This window comes from Hetaerina americana, unplaced genomic scaffold, assembly GCF_022747635.1.
Source record: "Hetaerina americana unplaced genomic scaffold, ioHetAmer1.1.p SCAF_11, whole genome shotgun sequence".
NCBI lineage: Eukaryota > Metazoa > Arthropoda > Insecta > Odonata > Calopterygidae > Hetaerina > Hetaerina americana.
The window spans coordinates 999,792-1,019,096 of record NW_027286181.1 but is presented as its reverse complement, the minus strand read 5'-3'; the positions used below and the strand labels follow the sequence as shown (position 1 = coordinate 1,019,096).

General features: G+C 37.6%; 1 protein-coding gene across 1 annotated transcript; it reads right to left on the bottom strand.

Annotated features, from left to right (window-relative positions):
- Positions 1–13,016: 13,016 nt before the first annotated feature.
- On the bottom strand, positions 13,017–15,414 carry LOC139701064 (uncharacterized). The gene has a single exon (XM_071599638.1). The coding sequence runs from the start codon at positions 15,412–15,414 to the stop codon at positions 13,144–13,146; it is 2,271 nt and encodes a 756-aa protein (XP_071455739.1). The 3' UTR covers positions 13,017–13,143.
- Positions 15,415–19,305: the final 3,891 nt, after the last annotated feature.

Genomic DNA, 19,305 nt, shown 5'->3' with positions numbered 1-19,305 from the left:
TGCACTTAATGATATTATTACCATTTGGCATTCCTCTGCATTAAGATATAATTGTTTTCAAAATTTATCTGGCAATGCTTAATTTCATTGAAGGTATTCAACCTATTTAATCATAGGTTTTAGGCAATCCATGATGACTATTTACTCCCAAGTATGATGAGAATTTGCTTCTTCTTTGGCATACATTATTTTTTATTCATATCCATCTTCTTAATGTCTGCCTGCCTTCATGTTGTTTTGAAAGCCTGCTCTTTTCCTTAACCTTACCCAGGAACCAACACCTCTCTTCTGTCACTACCTCCAACACCCTGCTACCTTTCAATACTCTCTCCAGCCATTTTCTCTGACTTTTAGGGAATTCTCCCGGTAACTTTCTCTCTTCCCCCACCCATTTTAAAACCTCAGCATTTTAGATGCATCTCTATGCCTTCTTCTCTATCCAACGTATTTTATTCCATCCTCCGCCACACACAGCTCAAAAAACCACCAATCTGTGCTCCTCTTCTCGCCTCAAGCATCAATATGAGCATTCACATCCATAAAATACTCAAATCCATATAAAAGTTTGTCTTTAATCGTTACTTCAAATCTTTTTTCAGCATACCCATTGTTAAATCTCTTCTCCTTGCCGATGCCTCGTTTGCTAGCACAAGTATTCTCCTAACATCCCCACTACTAGGCCCAGTTTACTCCAAAAACCCAAATGAACTAAGTGCTCCACCTACCCTACTTTACTCCTTCCTAGTTTAATGTTTAATTGAGTTTTCCTATTTCTCAAGAATATCATTACTTTTATATCTTACAGTTAATAATTAGCCCATATCTCTTTGTGTTTGCAACAGCCATTTTGGTCAGTGCCACACATAAGACGGAAGGAGCGGTCCGACGGCAGTCGAGAGTTCACATCGGTTGGAGAGATCCAGGGTCACCAGTCAATAATAACTGCAATCCCTTGGGTGCCCTGACTCACTATTGCTTTATTACCTGTGAGCCTAAATGTCTCAACCATAATCTGCCCACTCTTATTTCCAGATCAGGTCCTTCCAATGCTACCCTAAACACTTTCTCAACCTATATGTTGAAAATTACAGGTGATAACTGGCCAAACTCTCACTCTTCCCTGCAATCTTTGCCCATTCCCATTCTCCCTCTTCAACCCTTACATGTGCCATCTGACCTTTTGGGTAAATTTGGATAAATGGTAAAAATTTTTAATAAGTTGCCTAGCCCTCCTACTTACTCTCATATTCTACAACATATGCTTCTCCATTAACTTTGCCCACTCAACATGGTCAAATGCATCATCAAAATCAACGAAGCTTACATAGTCACTCTGATTATTTCTGGTGCTTCTTTCTTCTAATGTTCTCATGGTGTCATGCATTCCTCTCCCCTACCTTGAGCAGCACCAATCCTTATGTAGGTAGCTGTTTGCACCAATTTATGACTTTCTATTGATGATGAAGTAAGATCTGGTGCTTTCCTGGCATATAGGCTTGATGAAGTTTTCTTGGGTCTTCCAGCAGGTCAAGGGTTCCATATTGGCCGATGTTTTGATGTTCGACTCATGCATCATCCTCTGATAGATGATCTACCCTGAGGATGATGCTTGAGTTGAGCATCGAAGCATTGGCCAATATGAACCCCCTGACCTGGTGGAAGACCTGAGAAAACCTCTATTGATGATTCTTAGATAGCTTCTGGAATGTGAAATAAAACTTATTGTCCTTTATTTCTCACAAATAGCTGATTTACACGTTTTGGTCTTGGGATCAAATTTTATGTTCGGAAATCTTCTGACCAAATTACTTCCACATAATTACTGCATATAAGTTGAAAGAATCCCTTTTTCCCATTTTTCCCTTAACTGTTTACAAATTCTATAAGAATAATATCCAGTCATACTGCCTTGTTTGGCTTCATCTCTCTCAGAGCTTTTTTTTATCTTCCAATCTGGTACTCCTGGAACTATGCCATCTTCATTTACATTGCATTCCCTTTCTTTTTCTCAATTATTGGATTGCTGCCATTACTAAATATCTCTTCTACATATTCTTTCCATCGTCCCTCATTCTCTTCCTCATCTATTAATAACTTCCCTGTCTTATATCTAATGGTAGGTGTAGGTTTTCCCTTGCTGCACTCTGAATATCCTCTTGTCCTTAGCATCCTTAGCCTTATTAGTTTCTCACCTATATTTATTGTATATGTCTCTACATTCTTGACCCATTTCTGTGTTTATTTTCTTTACCCTGAGGACCCCGTAAAGAATTTCTCATGTGACAAATTTCATCTTAATTCTCCTATTCTCTATCATTCCTATTGTTTCCTCTGCTGTTCTTTCCATCCCATTCTTTAGCCCTTAAACCCCAATCATATTCATTCCTCTGTCCTCATTTTGATATTTACTAAAATTTCCCTAGTAATCATTCCTTTTCGTTCCTGATAAATCCTTAAGATTTCACTTTGTACTGACTTAACCCTCATATTATTTTTTAATATTAAATTGCATTTCATGGCAACAAAATTGTTCCAAATTTGTATCCTTGCCCAAAAAGCTGTGTTAGTTGATGACTGTTTCTATGTTTTTTGACTTGTCAAAGGCTTTTGATAATGTAAACCACAATAGACTACTAATTAAACTCAATAGAATAGGAATTAGAGGAATTCCTCTAAACTAGAGGAAGTTCTATATTCATAATCGCAGTAAAAAAAGTAGTGTTATCAGTTGATGGGTCAAAATATTCATCTGAAGCATACCAAGTTAACAAAGGTGTTCCACAAGGCTCAACCCGTGGGCCACTCCTCTTTCTGATATACATCAATGACCTACCTAACTGCTTCCCAAATAATGATGGAATAATACCAGTGTTGTACGCTGATGACACTAATGTAATAATATCAACACAAACATATTCCAGCCTTGTGGAAAAATCTAAGTCTGTCACACTTGCAATAAACAAGTGGTGTACAGACAACCTTCTAGACTTAAATGTAAATAAAAGTAAAATAGTACATTTTACACGCAATATGAACGTGTCAGATGATCTGCTGGTAAAAATCAATGACCAATCAATTGAGCATGTGACAGAATGCAAATTTCTAGGTATTTCTCTATGGGCAAATATTTCGTGGGATACTCATGTAAAAGCCCTTCAACACAAGCTCAGTTCAACTTGCTACTTATTAAGACACCTGCATGAAACTACAAGTAAAACTGTACTACTCAATTTATGCTATGGGGAAATTTATTCAAATATAGCCTACAGTATAATATTATGAGGATCAGCTGCTAATTCTTAAACCGTCTTTAAAATGCAAAAGAAACCCAAAGAATCATCACCAGGAAACCTCACAATGCTTCATCAAGGCCTGTTTTCCGTGAATTAAATTTGCTACCACTCCCGTGCATCTACATTGTTTTTAATTATATATATATAAAATAACATTGGCAACTATTCTCTTTACTCTGGCTATCATCATCATTACACCAGAGGAAGGAATGAAATTCATTATGGGAATATAAGAATTAAAGCATTAAAATGCAAGGTCCCAATGAAATGGGCATCAGATTATATAACAAACTACCTAAAAGTATCAAGGATACAAAGGGAACTGCTGCATTCAGGCATAAATTAAAAAGGTATCTACAGCGCAATATGTTCTACTCAGTTGACGAATATCTCAACAATATTCCCGACCAGTAAGTTCATACTTTTAGTTTCTAGCAATGATCATGGTCTGATTCATGTTGGTGATCAATGATTTTTCTGAATTTGATATTGCACGTGCATGTTACAGTCAATGTTCATGGGTTTGTGCCAAACACTTATGTAACTATGAGCATCAATTCTTTTATGTATCTTAATTGAGCCTGTGTCTTTGCTCCTTTTTGACATGCCTTATATCATGTACATAGGTCACCCACCTGGTATTTTTGTATTGTGATCTCTGGGCAAATAAAAAGTAATAATAATAATATGTTGTACCGTGATGTAATCTAAGTGGTGCCTACCTGTTTCTCCTGTCATTTTCCATGTGATAATGTTTATATCAGGTCTTAGTTATTGGCATATCTCTTCTTCTGTAGAACTTGACTTCTTTACCCCTGCAATAATTTCTAATTCCTAAACCATGCTCCCTTACCTTTCTCTCATGCCTACTCCTGGCTACCACTGAATTCCAATCCACCATTACTACATATTAGATGCTTTCTTCTTGGCTTATTCCCGATTGTAACTTCCAATTGAATGTACAAACTCTCTAATTCTTCCTCATGATGATTGCTAGTTGGCAGTTACCCCTGGATTGCCATTAGATCAGTTTAGCTTTTATCTTTACCAATGGAAATTCATCAATAACTTACTTCAAATTCACTTCCCTTCTTGTTTCTCATTCAATGATATGGATACTTCACATTGCCTCTCCTTCTCCCACTCTAAACTCCATATCTATGGGTTAAATGGAAGAAGGGACCATTTGGTCTCAATTTCGCCCAAATAAAGACCACTATCTATCTATCTATCTATCTATCTATCTATCACCCTAGTAATGCCCAGACTGTCTCTCTATCTCACCTTAGACAATCCTATCTATATGTAGCTCCTATCTTTATCTATTTACTTCTAATTCCCCTGGTCTCATCATTGTCTAACATTTCAAGTTCTTATCCTAACTATTACTGTCCTCTTTTGGGTCTCATTTTCCAAGAAATTATTTATTATTAAGTAATCTACCTGCAAAAGTAGGTTTTTGATGGACACAACTACCAAATAAATATTTTGTGACTCCTAACAAAACACAATACAGCAATCTACTCCACATCAAGTCCTTCTTCATCTCTGTGTACTTCTTTCCTCCCTTCATCCCACCCAACATCTGTATCCTGTTCCTGCCCTTTCCTTGTTGGCCTAACATTCTCCCCTCTATTACAGTCTTCAACATCCCACTGCCAATCAATATGCCTTTCGTCCATTTTTCCTGCCTCCTTAGTATTTCTCCTGACAAACCTCTGAAAATGCCACCCCAAACCACTGAAATGGCATCGCGCGTGCCTCTCCCCCTCCTAAACCCAAACTGATCATCCCCTAAGTATGATTTGCCTTGATCTCCATCCTTTAGTTGATGATCCTGAAAACCACTTTAGTTCCGTGGGAAATCAAACTTATTGTTCTGTAGTCCTCACATGATGTAGCCTGTGCCTAATTCAGAATAGGAACTAACGCTGATCTTACAGAGTCTCCCAGCCAGATTCCTTCCTCATAGATACTATAAATCAGTCCATATAGACTCTTCATACCACATTTCCCTTAAGATTTCAGTATTTCTGCAGGAATGTTGTCTACCCTTACGGCCTTATTTAGTTTCAACTCCCTTAATGCCCTTCCTTCTCATCGTCGAATATGCCTGGACCTAAGCTATCTCCATCTACATCATATTCTCTCTCTATGTCTAACCTAGTTGGCCTAAGTCCTATACCATACAGTTCTTCTATATATTCCTTCCATCTCTCTTTGATCTTTTCTGTGCCTACTATTATCTTATCTGACTTATCTCTAACTGTTAACACACATCTTCCCTTCTTACTTCCCAATAGTGATTTAACCTTGCTGTAAAGGGCACCAATTTCATCCTTCCTCTGCAAACTTTCCATATCCTCGCACCACATCTTCCACCATGCTTCCTTTGCTTTATTTGTTGCCCCCCCTCAATTTATTACTCAACTCTTTGTACTTCCTTCTGCCTAGCTCTGTAGTTACATTCTTCCATTTCCTTCTCTCATCTATCTTTCTAATCATCTTATCTGTTACCCATGATTTCCTTGTCCTTTCCAAGAAATATTAATTATAAAATGAGTTGTCTTTATATAATATTTAAGGTGGATTTTTCTGATATTTATTCCCTGGAAAAAAAATTCTTTCTAATTGGTACTTGTAATTCATCTAGCCTAGTGTCTAAGATGACCATGATAATGCTTCTGTTAGTTATATGCAATAGGATGACCCCATTATCTATATCTGGTTCAAATGTTGAACTATCAGCAGAGAAACAATAAAAGAAATGAGCAATGTAAGTCTAGAAGATGAAATCAATAACGACTGGAGTTATGTAGATGATTAAAATGTTGTATTAGGATGTGATGTCTCATAGAGAATTAAATTATTTAATTATCTACCTGTAGCTGCCGGAGTAGCTAGCTTTGCCAAATTCAGATCAGTGGTGCACTCATGGCTGGCATTTAAAGCTTTATACATATTCAGGGGATGAATTTTCTCTCATAATATTTCTGATATTATGTCCTGATATACCTATTATATATTATTATATTGTACTAATAATATGTATACTAATATTAGTATAAATATATACTATTATATTATTATTGATAAATTGGCTTGCATATTTAGTCATGAATAAATTATTCCTCAGTATAAGTCAATGAAAATGCTGAAAGAGCAGGCATATAATTAAGTAAGATGAGAAAATATGCATTTTTTCACATATATTCAAACAGCTATCTCTTTCTGTGCATGACTATGTGAGTGAATTTTCATGAAACAGTAAATTATAATTCTGTTAAAACTTCGGTGGAAGATTAACATATTCTTGAAATACCAGAAAGAATTTTTGCCCTGGATTTGATAATAGACACCCATAGTGGGATTCACTATTTACAAAGCACCAGAGGTACAGAGGTAGATACCCATGATAAATAAGGTCTTGCGTTATTAAAACTGTAAGAATCATTAAAATTTCAATATTACTTGCATATTGCCTTCACACGTATTCCATTGAAAGGCCAAGAGATTGAAATGTAGGTATAGCTTACAGGTAAAAAGGCAGTTTAAAGTTTTTCCCTTGCATGTTGAAGACGTAATTATGGTTTTAATCGGTCGTTGGTCGAAGTATGGTTCATGGAAGCCAAAATATGGCCACTCTTTTATTTAATTTTCCCAAGTAAATAATAATGTACGAGTAATCATGAATACATAGAACTCTACATATATACATAGACTCAAGATAAAAAAATTACACTTGCATATTTCTGGCAGCAATCATTTGCTCAAATTCTGATAAGGAGCTTTGCCCAAGGACTATGATAAATTTTATTTTACCTTGCTACACTACTATAGTTTCATAGTCTTAAAAAAGATGGCCTTCTTTGAATTGTTGAATAAGATGATCTACGATTTTGTCCTATACTTGCTTTGGAAACAAGAAAATGCTCTTGCAAGCATGATTCCATAGTCGAATTAGTCTTGGTATTCGATGCTGTACAGTTGTGCTGTAAACTTGACTTGAGCCTGCAGTTGTGTATTTCTGCGTAGTGTGTGTCATTGTAAAGCACTCCTCCCCCACCATACCTTACGTACCTAAAATCAATGTGAAACTATTGCCGTTTACTGAAGTATTCAAATGGGTGTAATCGTCAATTTTAAGTCTCCAAATGGGGATAAACTTTCCGATACGATCCTCTAAATTAATTCAAAGTTAATGAAATACATGAAAGAACCCACAATAGTTATGGCATTGCTGTGGTGACTTTTAAATTTGGATTCCATTGCAATGAAGATACTTTTCACCAAAGGCAATCTTTTCTATTTTCCCCGAGAGCAATCGTGGCGTCCTAACATCGCCTTTTCTGTCCTTCTAGAAGATATTTTTTCAACACTTTAAGGTGGATTTATGACCCTCTGTAAGTCGCCACAAAGATGTTTTTCAATCTTGGTAAAGGCATAGTGGTGTTCGTGAAATCTGTATAACCATAGTTTTTAGACTTTTTTGACTTCAAATTGTTTTTCCGACGTCGTTTTGACCCTAACGTTCTGCCTGCTGTTGGCCTAATTAGGCCGTTCGTCATGATTCACGGAATTTTCACCGTCGAACTGGTGTGATTGGGGATGTCGTATTTGTTTGCAACGCTATTGTCATCTCCGTATGAACGGTTTGAACAATGTCGTTGACTGAAAATATAAACAATACCTCTCTGTAATAGTGGACATATTTTGTTAAGAATAACCTCACGAAAATTTAACTCGACCGCTCCTCGATTGAAAATTCGAAGTTTCTTAAGTCTCACAAAATGGAATCAGAAGGCTTCCGAAAATCCCGCACAAGGAGTTTAACCATTTATAACTCGGCCCCGGGAAGTGAAAAAATGAAGTGCTCGGATTCCGTGTCACTCTCCGACAGTGTGCTAAAGCGGATAAACAATTTTGCTACTGGCCAGAAAACTGATGATAATACCGAAGTCAACGAAGAAGATGCTTATTGGAAGAACAGGATGGACTGTTTAACTGAATCTCATAAAAAAATCGACCAAGATTATTCTGATATGATGAAGAATACTAAGCTAGATAGCGTTCGCCAATATGCTCCACTTATGGACACCGAATTGTGCAAAAAGTTGACGGATAAAATTACTTCTTGCTATAAAGGCAATCCTGATAAGCCCCTTGAGTGTTCCAAAGTGGTGGAAACTTTCACGTCATGCGTTAAAGTTGCTGGGATGGAAGCCATCAGTAAACTTCATGACCATCAGTAAACTCCATTAAGCATCATTGATTTCTTCCAACTTAAAAGGTCGGTGGATTCCGTAAATGGAGAAACGAATGAAATTTAAGGAGAGTGATCATATTGCATTCCTATAAACTGTAAAAGAAAGCGATGGTAATAATAAACTGGTGTTTGAAATATGATACTCTTTTAGCCGTTATTTGGTGGTATTTCTCCATTGCATAGATTACGGAAACAGCAATTCCTCAATTAATATTAATTGGCGACCATGGCTTCACCAATGTGCAAGGTATGTATAAAATAGAATTATAAGGAGAAAAGGTCCATGATTAGCTGCGCTCGAAAAATTAGAGAAACGCACCCGCGCTCACTCCAAGGAGCCCCCCCTCCCCCGGTTAATGAACTACATATTGTACCGTTCCCGCTCTCTCCTTCAATGTATCCCACTATCCCACCCTTTTCCCTCGACCATACAGTGAGACCCTTGAGCTGCCTATAAGTATTTGGAGATTATCTGACTATTTGGCTGATAAATCTGATATCACTCGGGACTGGTTATATTTCCAAGCCTAAATACTTTTGAATATTGAGATCGTTTTCTCCACTCAACAGGATCCATGGCTCCCACAGCTAAAATCAAATATCCTCAAATGTTGATTCCATAGGAAAGTGAAGTAGGGTTTTTTTACTTTGAATAAATTGTGATGAATAATCATGTGATTAACAATTAGAAACCCTCAATACAGAATATCTGTACAATAGTATCACTAAAGGCCCAAAAACTTTACAATATAAATTGGATGACAGTCATGACATCTAAAACTAATTTCTGCTATGCACAATGATGGGAAATAGTCCAATAAAAGTCATGCGAGTGGTGTTTACAATTACATTTTGTATTTTACATATAAGCCTCAATTAAAAAAAAAAATTTACTTTTATCTACTTAAAATGCCATCTTTTCAGCCGTGTAATTATTACCTTTTCTTGGCATAGTGAGGTCAGTTCTCTTTTCATATTTTTGCATTTATTTTCCAGTTGATTTGCTAGTTGGAACTATGAAAACTATTTCTAGTGCTCATCAAAGGGGAAAACTGTGAAATTGACAGCAGTTGTACGGGAGAGTTAGGATGTGGATGTTAGGACAACCACCATACCCCAGACTGTGAATGTTAGGATAATGTTGAGGACAGGGAAATTATAAAATTTAAGAGGGAGATAAAGAGAAGAAATACTTAAGAAGCTTTATTTAAGGCTGTGAAAGGTGGGAATAGAAGAATAATGTGGATTATTGGAGTGATAATTACAGAGTTACATGTAGTGGAGGTGAAGAGAGCCAGCAAGGGGTGGCAAAAGTATTGAACAAAAAGTAGGAAGAAGTGAATTGAACATAGAGCAGATGAGTGATAGAATATTATTCATACCTGTAGGTGTTTAAGTTGAACCAACAAACTTGGTAAGCCTTCAGGTCTTCATCCAACTAGTGATTGTAGGGAGTAAAAATAGGGTATATGACCACTTAAAGGAAATAATCACTGTTTTTCCTTGAAGGGAACATTTGATAGTTATGGGGTGGTGGGCAATGGAATAGAGTGAGGTGGGCTTCTTCAGTTTAGGGATAAGGAATGCCTGTGGGGAGACAACAATAGTGTTCTGAACGAGACAGGGTTTAATCATACTGAATCTTGGTATAAACACAACAATATGTACATGTATGTGGTCTGTGCAATAAATGGGCAAACTGGTGGAATCTGGCAGACATGACGTGAACTCTAACCCCGCCCACTAGCGGCGCTACTTGCCTGAGACCCATTGAGCCGTCTGTGCTTGGCAGATTGTTGAGGTGTGCATATAGTACCAGTTATCTTAGTTTCTGTTGTCCTTGTATTTACTGTTTGTCGATATTGGAAATTGACAAAATCACAGAGCAACGAATCAACATCAAGTTTTTTGGTGAAGTGCTGTAAAAGTTATCAAGAAATTACTGAAATGTTGACAGCTGTTTACTGTGATAATGATCTAAAGAAAATATCCATTTTCAAGCGGATTAAGCATTTTAAAGATGGCCGACAAGACGCCACGGATAATGCAAGGCCGGGATGACCTTCAACCACCTATGTTGACGACAATGTTGGTCGTTTGCGGTCCATTGTCCTTACTGATCATTGAAAAAGTTTGAATGATAGCTGATGAACCGAATTCAGGAAATTCAGCAGGGCACACTATTTCAACTGTGCATAATGGATGGATCTTTCACCATGACAATGCACCTGCACATTCAGCATTGATTGTTCGCCAGTTTCTGGCAAAAATTTCAGTCACCATCCTTGATCATCCTCCTTATTCACAAGATCTCGCCCTCTGCGACTTTTTCCTATTCCCATAATGCAAAAATGTGATAAGGGTACATCACTCGGAAGGTGTGGGCACAATAAAGCAAGAAACGACGAGGAAACTAAAAATCCTGACTTCCTAAGCCGAGGAACCCCAAGGGTGCTGTAAATAGTGGGAAAGAAGATGGAATAAGTGCATAGCAATGAATGGAGAGTATTTTGTAGGGGATGAAATCGATGTAGACTTAATTTTGCAAAATGGAGTTTTTATTGGCCTCAGTTCGCATATTTATTGGACAGTGTAGTATAAGTGGAATGCAATGGAAGTAAGATATCAGTTAGACTATATTACTATTATTTAGGTACTCTACCAGTTAAGGCAGGTTTAGATGGACACAGACTATAAAGCAATTCAATCATATATTTCCCATGTCTTTCTATATGAGGCACAACCTGACATCCAAACCTACAATAAGACCCTCTTCAATGCCACATTCTTCCTTTCTCCCTTCACTCTGTCCAACTTACCTAACCTACCTCTAACCCTTCCTTACCTGTCTAATGTTCTCCCATCTATCACTGTCCAGCATCCCATTGTCGATCAATTCTTTCCCAATCCCCATCACTATCAAATGTTTCCTTACAGGAACACCCACAATTATGTACTCTATTTGATCATACACCCTGCCAACTTCTTCCTCCCAATGATTTCTTGGTGGTATGTAGACTGAATAGTGACCAAGTTCATTGGTTTAGCATTTACTTCAACTAGTAATATTCTGTCCTTTGTCTGCTCTAGAATGACTATGCTTCTTCCTACTTTGTTATGCAATGTTATTGCCACGCTTCCGTGGCTCTCTTCCCCTCTGCTGAGTGTTAATCTATAACTCCAGCAATCCCCACCTCCCATTCATTTCACTTGCCCAACCCTAAAACATCTATATTTCCTCTCTCCGCCTCTTAATTTATATTTTCTAATTTTCCTGTATTCAACATTGTCCCAAGTCCCTATTCTAACCAGTTTGGTCCTCTTAGGTGTCTTCTGTGTCGCTGCTGTCGCCTTCACTGTTCAAAGATTTCGTGAGATTACCTATTTGGCATGTGTGACCCTACCAGAAGCAAATATAATTGCTCCTGCCAGCCCTACCACCATATCAAGGTGATAGACCATAAAGGTTATTTATGTTCTTAACAGTCCTATGTCTTGAAGAAAGAATTATAAAATTTATTTGAAATTGAGAAAGGTGAAGGATACTATTAATCCCTTAACACAGTTTAACAGTTATAAAAAAGTTGAAAAAGATGGAATAATTGTGTCGTTATAGCTTCAAGAATGTTTTCTTAATGCCTAGGAACAAATTGAGTAGCTTCAGGGGGCGTGATGTGGTGGAAGTCGAGCATAATGAATAACTGATCATAGCACTTTTCCACCTGTAAAATTTAAAAAAAAGTGGAAATGTGCTACGATCAGTTATTCATTATTGTCTAGGCTTTTTAGGTTTGATTTTGTAATGCTTATTTCATCTAATATGACTAGAGTTTTCAATTCTTCATTAAATACTCTGTAACTGTGTGTATGAATGCACCAATTCTATTTCTTCTTATCCATGGAAGATTCTGAACTATTTAGGTTGTGATGTTATTGCCGAAAGCCCTTTGCCCTTTAAGATTACGAGGTGACACAATCATGGTTCCTTAGCTCTCCCTGATCCATGTTCATTTTTCACGCTTTGGCACATTTGAATGTGTGACCTAGCTAACATATTGAAAATTAAGGTGCATTTAATATATATTCTTATACATAAAAACTTAGATATCAATTGTAATAGTAAAGAAAATTATTTGAACAACTGTCCACTCACCTAGGTGTGGCTTCATGATACACTGATTTTCATATCCCACTATTTCTCCCTTAACTCAATTATTAGCATTTGGATATTGCTCTGGTTTCTCAGCCCTCCAATAATTATGACACATGGTAGGAATCAATTTTTTCATCAAGATTAAGGTAAGATTTTATTTACAAATTACATACCAGGTTCCATACAATGAGACAGCAGAAGTTGCACAGTCATGTAGAAAAATATTCCCTCTGCCTTAATTTAAATAAAGCATATCATGGGTTTGACTTTCTTATTTCTATAAAAAAGAACTTTGTACACTTAGCTTTATCTTCATCACTCTTCTCCTTGAAAAGTTATGATCAAGATGATTCAGATGTTGTGAGTATCAAACTGTCTTCTCTGTCCTTCAGTCACTAAATTGTCTGTTCAACAAAAGCATAGAATGGAAATTACCTATGCTTCACTAAAACAACAGCTGAAACAACTTCTTCTGAATTGTTCTCCCTCCTTAGTTGGCTACTTCCTGTCCCAGAAAGTGGACTGCTAGATGAATAAGGAGATCCCGCCAAGGAAGGGTTGCTGTTGCTATTTTGTTCGGTTAATACTAGATCTTCGTCATCAGCGCGTGAGTTAGCGGAACCATAGTAAGAGCTGTGGTGATTGATAGGTTGGTTGTCTCCACGGGAAAGGTCAGGTGCTGGGATATGATAAGCTCTGGCAGGAACTGCACCTGCTGGTGCATTGATTGGTGTCCAAGATGAGGAATCATCTGAGGATGAACTGAGAGAATCTGTAGGTGGTGAACTACCAGAGGATGGTGAACTTGGGCTGTACTGGAAGGGTGCCTTTGTCGTTAGGTGGATTTCCTCTGCAACATTTTGCACTGGAGAATCTGATGACTTGGATGATGCCGATGGTGAGGCTACAGAGTAACTGCCCCTGACCCTCTGCTGGTGATAATAAGGGGTTGAGGCTGTGTTATGGTTTGCCCAAGTGGATTCAATTGCAGGTAAATATGAATGGGATGCTAGATGATTGGACGTAGTTCCACGAATCAGATGTGACATTGGCAAATGGTGATATGGTGGACCTGTTTCTGGTTTTTGGTACACCCTAACAGGAGGTCTCACACCTTTGTAAACGATGACTGGTGGCTTGAATGCCTGCTTCATCCTCTGATACGAATCTGCACCATAGAAATTGTCATTCAATGGACTATAAACTTCAACTGTTGGACTTGCCTCTTCATCTTCCTCATCTGGGTATGTTGATCTTGGCGGACTGGTTACATAAGGTTCTGATATGCTTGCACTGGGAGAGGCATCAGGTGGCCGGCGACTCTCATGATTGGCTGTATTATATGATGATATTGATGAGTGAGTGGTAGAAATGGGTTCATTCTCGTATTCATATCTCCCAGGCGTGTACCCATGAAGATCTGCAATGGGGCCAGAATTCTGATTCACAGTTAGATCTGGGGAGTGAGTGGAGTGGAAGATTGCCTTGGTGATGCCTGGGTGGCTGCTGCCGATGGTGTTTGAGGAGGTTGGTGGGCCATAAGAGGGAGTCTTGGGAGGTCCGTATGGGCGAGCACCCTTTTGTGAATTGGTTCTGTAGGGGGGCTTGCCGTGTGGTTCTTGGTGTTGGTTTGGGGGTCTTGAATTGCTACTGGGACGTTTTGGAGGTCCACTATGTCCACTGACGGGCTTCTGAAGGGCATGGTGGTGGTGGAAATTGTATGGGTGCTTATGGCTGCTTGAGTGGTGGGTTGTATGAGGTCTACTGTGGTGTGGTGGGCCTACACTCTTGGTTTCATGGATATCGTAAGGACGGTGATTTGGAGGTGGACGTGGGTGGTGATTTGTTTCTCTGTAGCGGTGGTGTGGGTTTCCTTGGTGATATTGATGATGGTGGTGTTGGTGTCCATGGTGGCTATGTGGTCCTGAATGGAGTCGATAGGGGTTGTGAGGTGGTCGGTTCTTTGGTGGTCCCTTGGAATGCAGGCTGCTACCTTTGGCATTCTGGTACTGCGGGGGGGGACGAGAGGGGCCCGATGGCCTGTGGTTGGGTGGGTGTGGGCGTTTGGGTTGGCTGGTGGAGAAGGGGGTGGGGACTGTTTGGGGTGGGCCGTAAGTTGATGCCTTGATCATTGGTGGAGGGTGCAGAGGGATCTTGCTTGGTTCTTCCCTGAAAGGTGAGGTCAGATGCACCTCTTGGTCTCTTTGTGACACCCCGTTGAGCTCGCTGTTGAAATGGTTGGCCTCTGCTGTGGGATAATTGCTTGGCTTACTCTGCAAATATTGAGATTCAACTTGAATGGCGTTCATGTCTGATGAATGGTGGGAGTTCACTTCTCGTTGGTGTCCTCCTTCTTCATTGAAGGTCTGTGGGGAGATGTGAATTGGCTCGTTTCCTTGCTGATTTGGATTAATAATGGCCATTACTGGCAATTGTGGCTGCTCTATAATGTAAGCATGTGTAAGTTGGGGTATTGCTATAATGGCTTCAGGTTGAGATTTCTTATCTGATTGGGCCGTGGGAATGACGTAAGGCTCGGGTGCTGGCCCTTGAGAGCCAGCTGCTAAGAGCTGCTTAAATATTTCTTCATGTGAAGTTGACGGACTTGAAGGGAAAATGAAGCCTTGGGCTACATTTTTCAAGCTCTCATCATAATCCCTTTGATCCGTGGCATCCGGTTGGATGGTCTGTGCTTGGCTCATTGATTCTAGACTGTGTTGGTTCTCATCTGCTGATGAAGTTAGCTCAGCATTTGACAATGGGTAAATTATTAATGGCATGTTGCCATGTTGAACAGCATAAAACTTGAGCCCCTGTATCTGGTCTGCACTTGCCTGTTGAAAGGAATAAAGATATATCATTAAAATTTGCTGAGTTAATGATATAAGCAGGCATACTATAATTAAAAATGAGGCAATAAGTGATTTCATATAGATACTTTCCAAAATTAATACTTTGATAAACTGTTTTTAATAATAACAGTCAGTCATGACTTCATGGAAGTTTTTCATATCAATAATGAATGGAACTTAGTAAGTTTCCGTAATTTTATTGAACATTGGTATAAGATGTTTCAGTGCACATTTGTTTACAACAGTGTAGTATAATATATTATGCTATTCTGCAAATAAAATTGTGGATATTTACCCAGTTTGTTTTCATCTGGATAGTTCCTTTTTACTGAGCTCATCAGTTATTGATGAAATAACCTACTTGGCAATATCTCAGTTAATGCTAAAATCAAATTCTCAGTATCCGTCAATTAAGCATGAAGTGGATGCTGAGACAACTCCTTTAAAAGGACGTCATACTTAATGGTAATCTGCCACTTCATTGCTAACACCCCACTTTACCTTAGATAAATGGATAGTACTTACATAAATATGATGTTTCATTAGGTGACATTTCATGACCAAACTTCACCTAAATGCCTTTTAATTAGTGTCACTAGTTCAAAGAATGATGTGGCAAAATTCAAAGTGGCATGTTTTTAAATGAATTATATTCAAAGTTAAAACGCATATTTTAAATGAATATATTTTAAAGCAAGGAGAAGATATTGGCATGTTAAGATATCATTTGTTTTACTTAAAGCACAGCTCATAGTATAGGTACTCCATCATTACGTGTACACTCTTAGAGCACAGTCTAGTAAGGTACAAACAAATGTTAGAATTTTGCGCTGAAGAAATCATTCACCTTGACTAGGACTCAAACCCGGATGCCTTGATTTCTGGCCAAGACAGTTAAGGCCCTTAGGCATCCCATTACCCTGAATTACTTGGGTATTTAAAGGAGCAAGATGTTTTGGCATAGATGTTTTCATCCTACAATTTCATGAAATAATTGAAGTCATTCTCCTTGTGCCAGAAGTTGGCCTTGAGATTTAAGCATGTTATAGTTACATGGCCATAAAAATCAATAAATTAGTGCCTTATGTTGGAATTTGAAACTCCGATCACCGATCAATGAACGTTTAATAAGGTAAAGCCAAATACCAAATTAGTGTGTACAAGGCAAATGTATCTTAAGATTATGCATCTTAAATAACATGGTTATACCTTAAATCTTACTTGACCATCACTCAGAGAGTAACATAAATGATAAATCCAGTTTAAGAATTAAATAAATAAATAAATCCAGTTGAAGAATTTGAGATGCCTATTGTTAGGGCTCCTCAACTTTGCTGCTATTCATCACTCGTGTCTTTCACAGCCATAATGTGTTGTATCAAACTTTGCATGATATCACATGTTTGTGCATCAAGCCGAGCAGAACAGTAACATGAGTTAACATATTCCTCTCCCTTGAACACAGGCCATATTACTTCACATCAACAGGCCACTGGATCACACACTACATGTTTTATTTGCTAATGAGACTAATACCTATATGTTTGTTGTATTGAAGTTGAAAACTCAATTTTTCAAATTTCAATACCAAACCTAAAACTCAAGTTTTTTAAAAAAGAATCAATTACTTCTCTTATACCTGGATCTTGTACTTTGTTGTCATTTTGCATCTTAAGTAGGCACGGAGGCTAAATGATGAGACAAAACCTGTTTGGCTTTAATTTTTGAAAATTTAGGCTGACTCCAAACCTTAAAATTGGTGATTAAGGTGGTATATTCATCCCTTTTCTTTCGTAAGAAAATCATTAAAATTGACCATACAGCAATTGATGACTTGGTACCACGGATTATCAAAGTACCATCCATTTTAATTTTAAAGACTATGAAAAAATTAATTCCTTAGCCAACTTCAACTTAGTTGACTATTTTTTAGTCGGCTCGACCCCTCAAAATTAAAATGTGGGTTTATGCGTTTTGTGTAATTGTCTATTAGGTTGTAAATCCTTGGGGACTATGTATATGATTTTGTTGAAGTTCCAATTGCACCCCTTATAACAGGCATGCCTAGGTTGAATCAGAAACTTACTGCGGCATCCAAATCCTCTGGTAAATTGTTTTGATCCTCAGGAAATCTAACGTGGTCCTCTCTGACGTCCGATTCTGCTTCAAAGTAGGGCTCTGATGAAAATTGCCGACTTTTGGCACTGTCCCCGCAAACAAATGAAGCCAATTGAATGGCAATCACTAAGCAGAGGAAGCCAGACTTCTCCATCTATGGAAAAAATAGTGATATTTAAATGAAAACTAGAATATAGTTCTGATTCAATATTATATACTGCAATAACAGTGAATGGGTTTCTGACACTCTTTTTATTGACTTTATAACCTTTGAATAATAGACTGATTTACCTTCCATTATTCAAATACATACGATCATGGAATTACCATGGCACAGATCTTTTATCTAGAAACTGCGCAGATGAAGAACTTCTATTGGAAGCAAATGCATCAAAATTATTAAAATCAAATCAAGTTCATGTAAAATATCTTATGTGACATTAGGATATAAATTTTTTGAAAACACCAAGTTTCTGAAATGCTAATAAGATTGCCAAATAAACAATCCTTTTCATGCGTTTGATATTTCAGATAATTTTATGCATGTAATGGTAAACCATAATACCTATTATGACGTAGTATATATATAGGTACTTCTTGTGGATTAAGAATTTCATGTGAAATACATACATTGATTTTTTTGTAAAATAAATTTGTTCATTTTTAGGATTCATTGGCGAAAACAGTTTAACCTTGGAACAAGAATTAAAAATGTGAGTAATAAGTTGTCTTAACTTGATGTAGTTCTAGCAAGAAATAATTAACCTATTATGATGTAAAAAACAAAAAACACCGTTGATGTGGTAAAAATTTATTGATGAAAGATTAAAACTTAATTAATAAAATAAACTGAATAGAGGAGGAGCCCTGCATGCTAATGTAATGGTAGTCCAGAGTTTAAATCTTATTACCGAGACATAACAAGACGAATACAGCTTTACAGAGCATCAGTTTATCAGACTCCTGTGTGTAGTTGATCTCATTGCATGAATATTAGATTATGGGCGGGCATTTTACTTACATTTTGTTAAAAATGTTCAACTTGTAATGGAGAACGTCGAAAATTTCTCAAGCACATAATAAAGTACAGCTAAGCAACATGTGTAGACTTTCATAGAACTTTACTCTGCACCAACCTTAATTGAGTGCCCCTATTACATTATTGTACAGAGTTATAAGGGTGAGGCTAATGTACTTTGTCTCTTCCACCCCTACCCCATAATCAAGATGCAGAGAAATGAACAGTAGGGTTATGATTCTATTGGAGTGAAACAGTGGAAAATGGACACATGTGACGCATGCTGTGGGGTCGATTTCTTGTATAACAGCTGATTTTGTCCTGTTATAGACTTATGGTTAGTTTCAGGCACATATGATTAAGGCTCTGTAACACCAAGCTTTCAGTGTTTGATGGTTACATTATTGGCAATAATTTCTTAATTGACATACCTTGAATTGTTTTATCATCAATGAACCTTTTTTATCACTTATTTTTCTGCTTTTAAGAATTCAACAGCTAAATTAAATGACTGGTTAATAATCGTTTTCATCATGAATCATGATTGATGATGGTTTGCATAGTTGAAATGAGCTAAATGAGTCAGTTGAAAAATTCTATGGAAA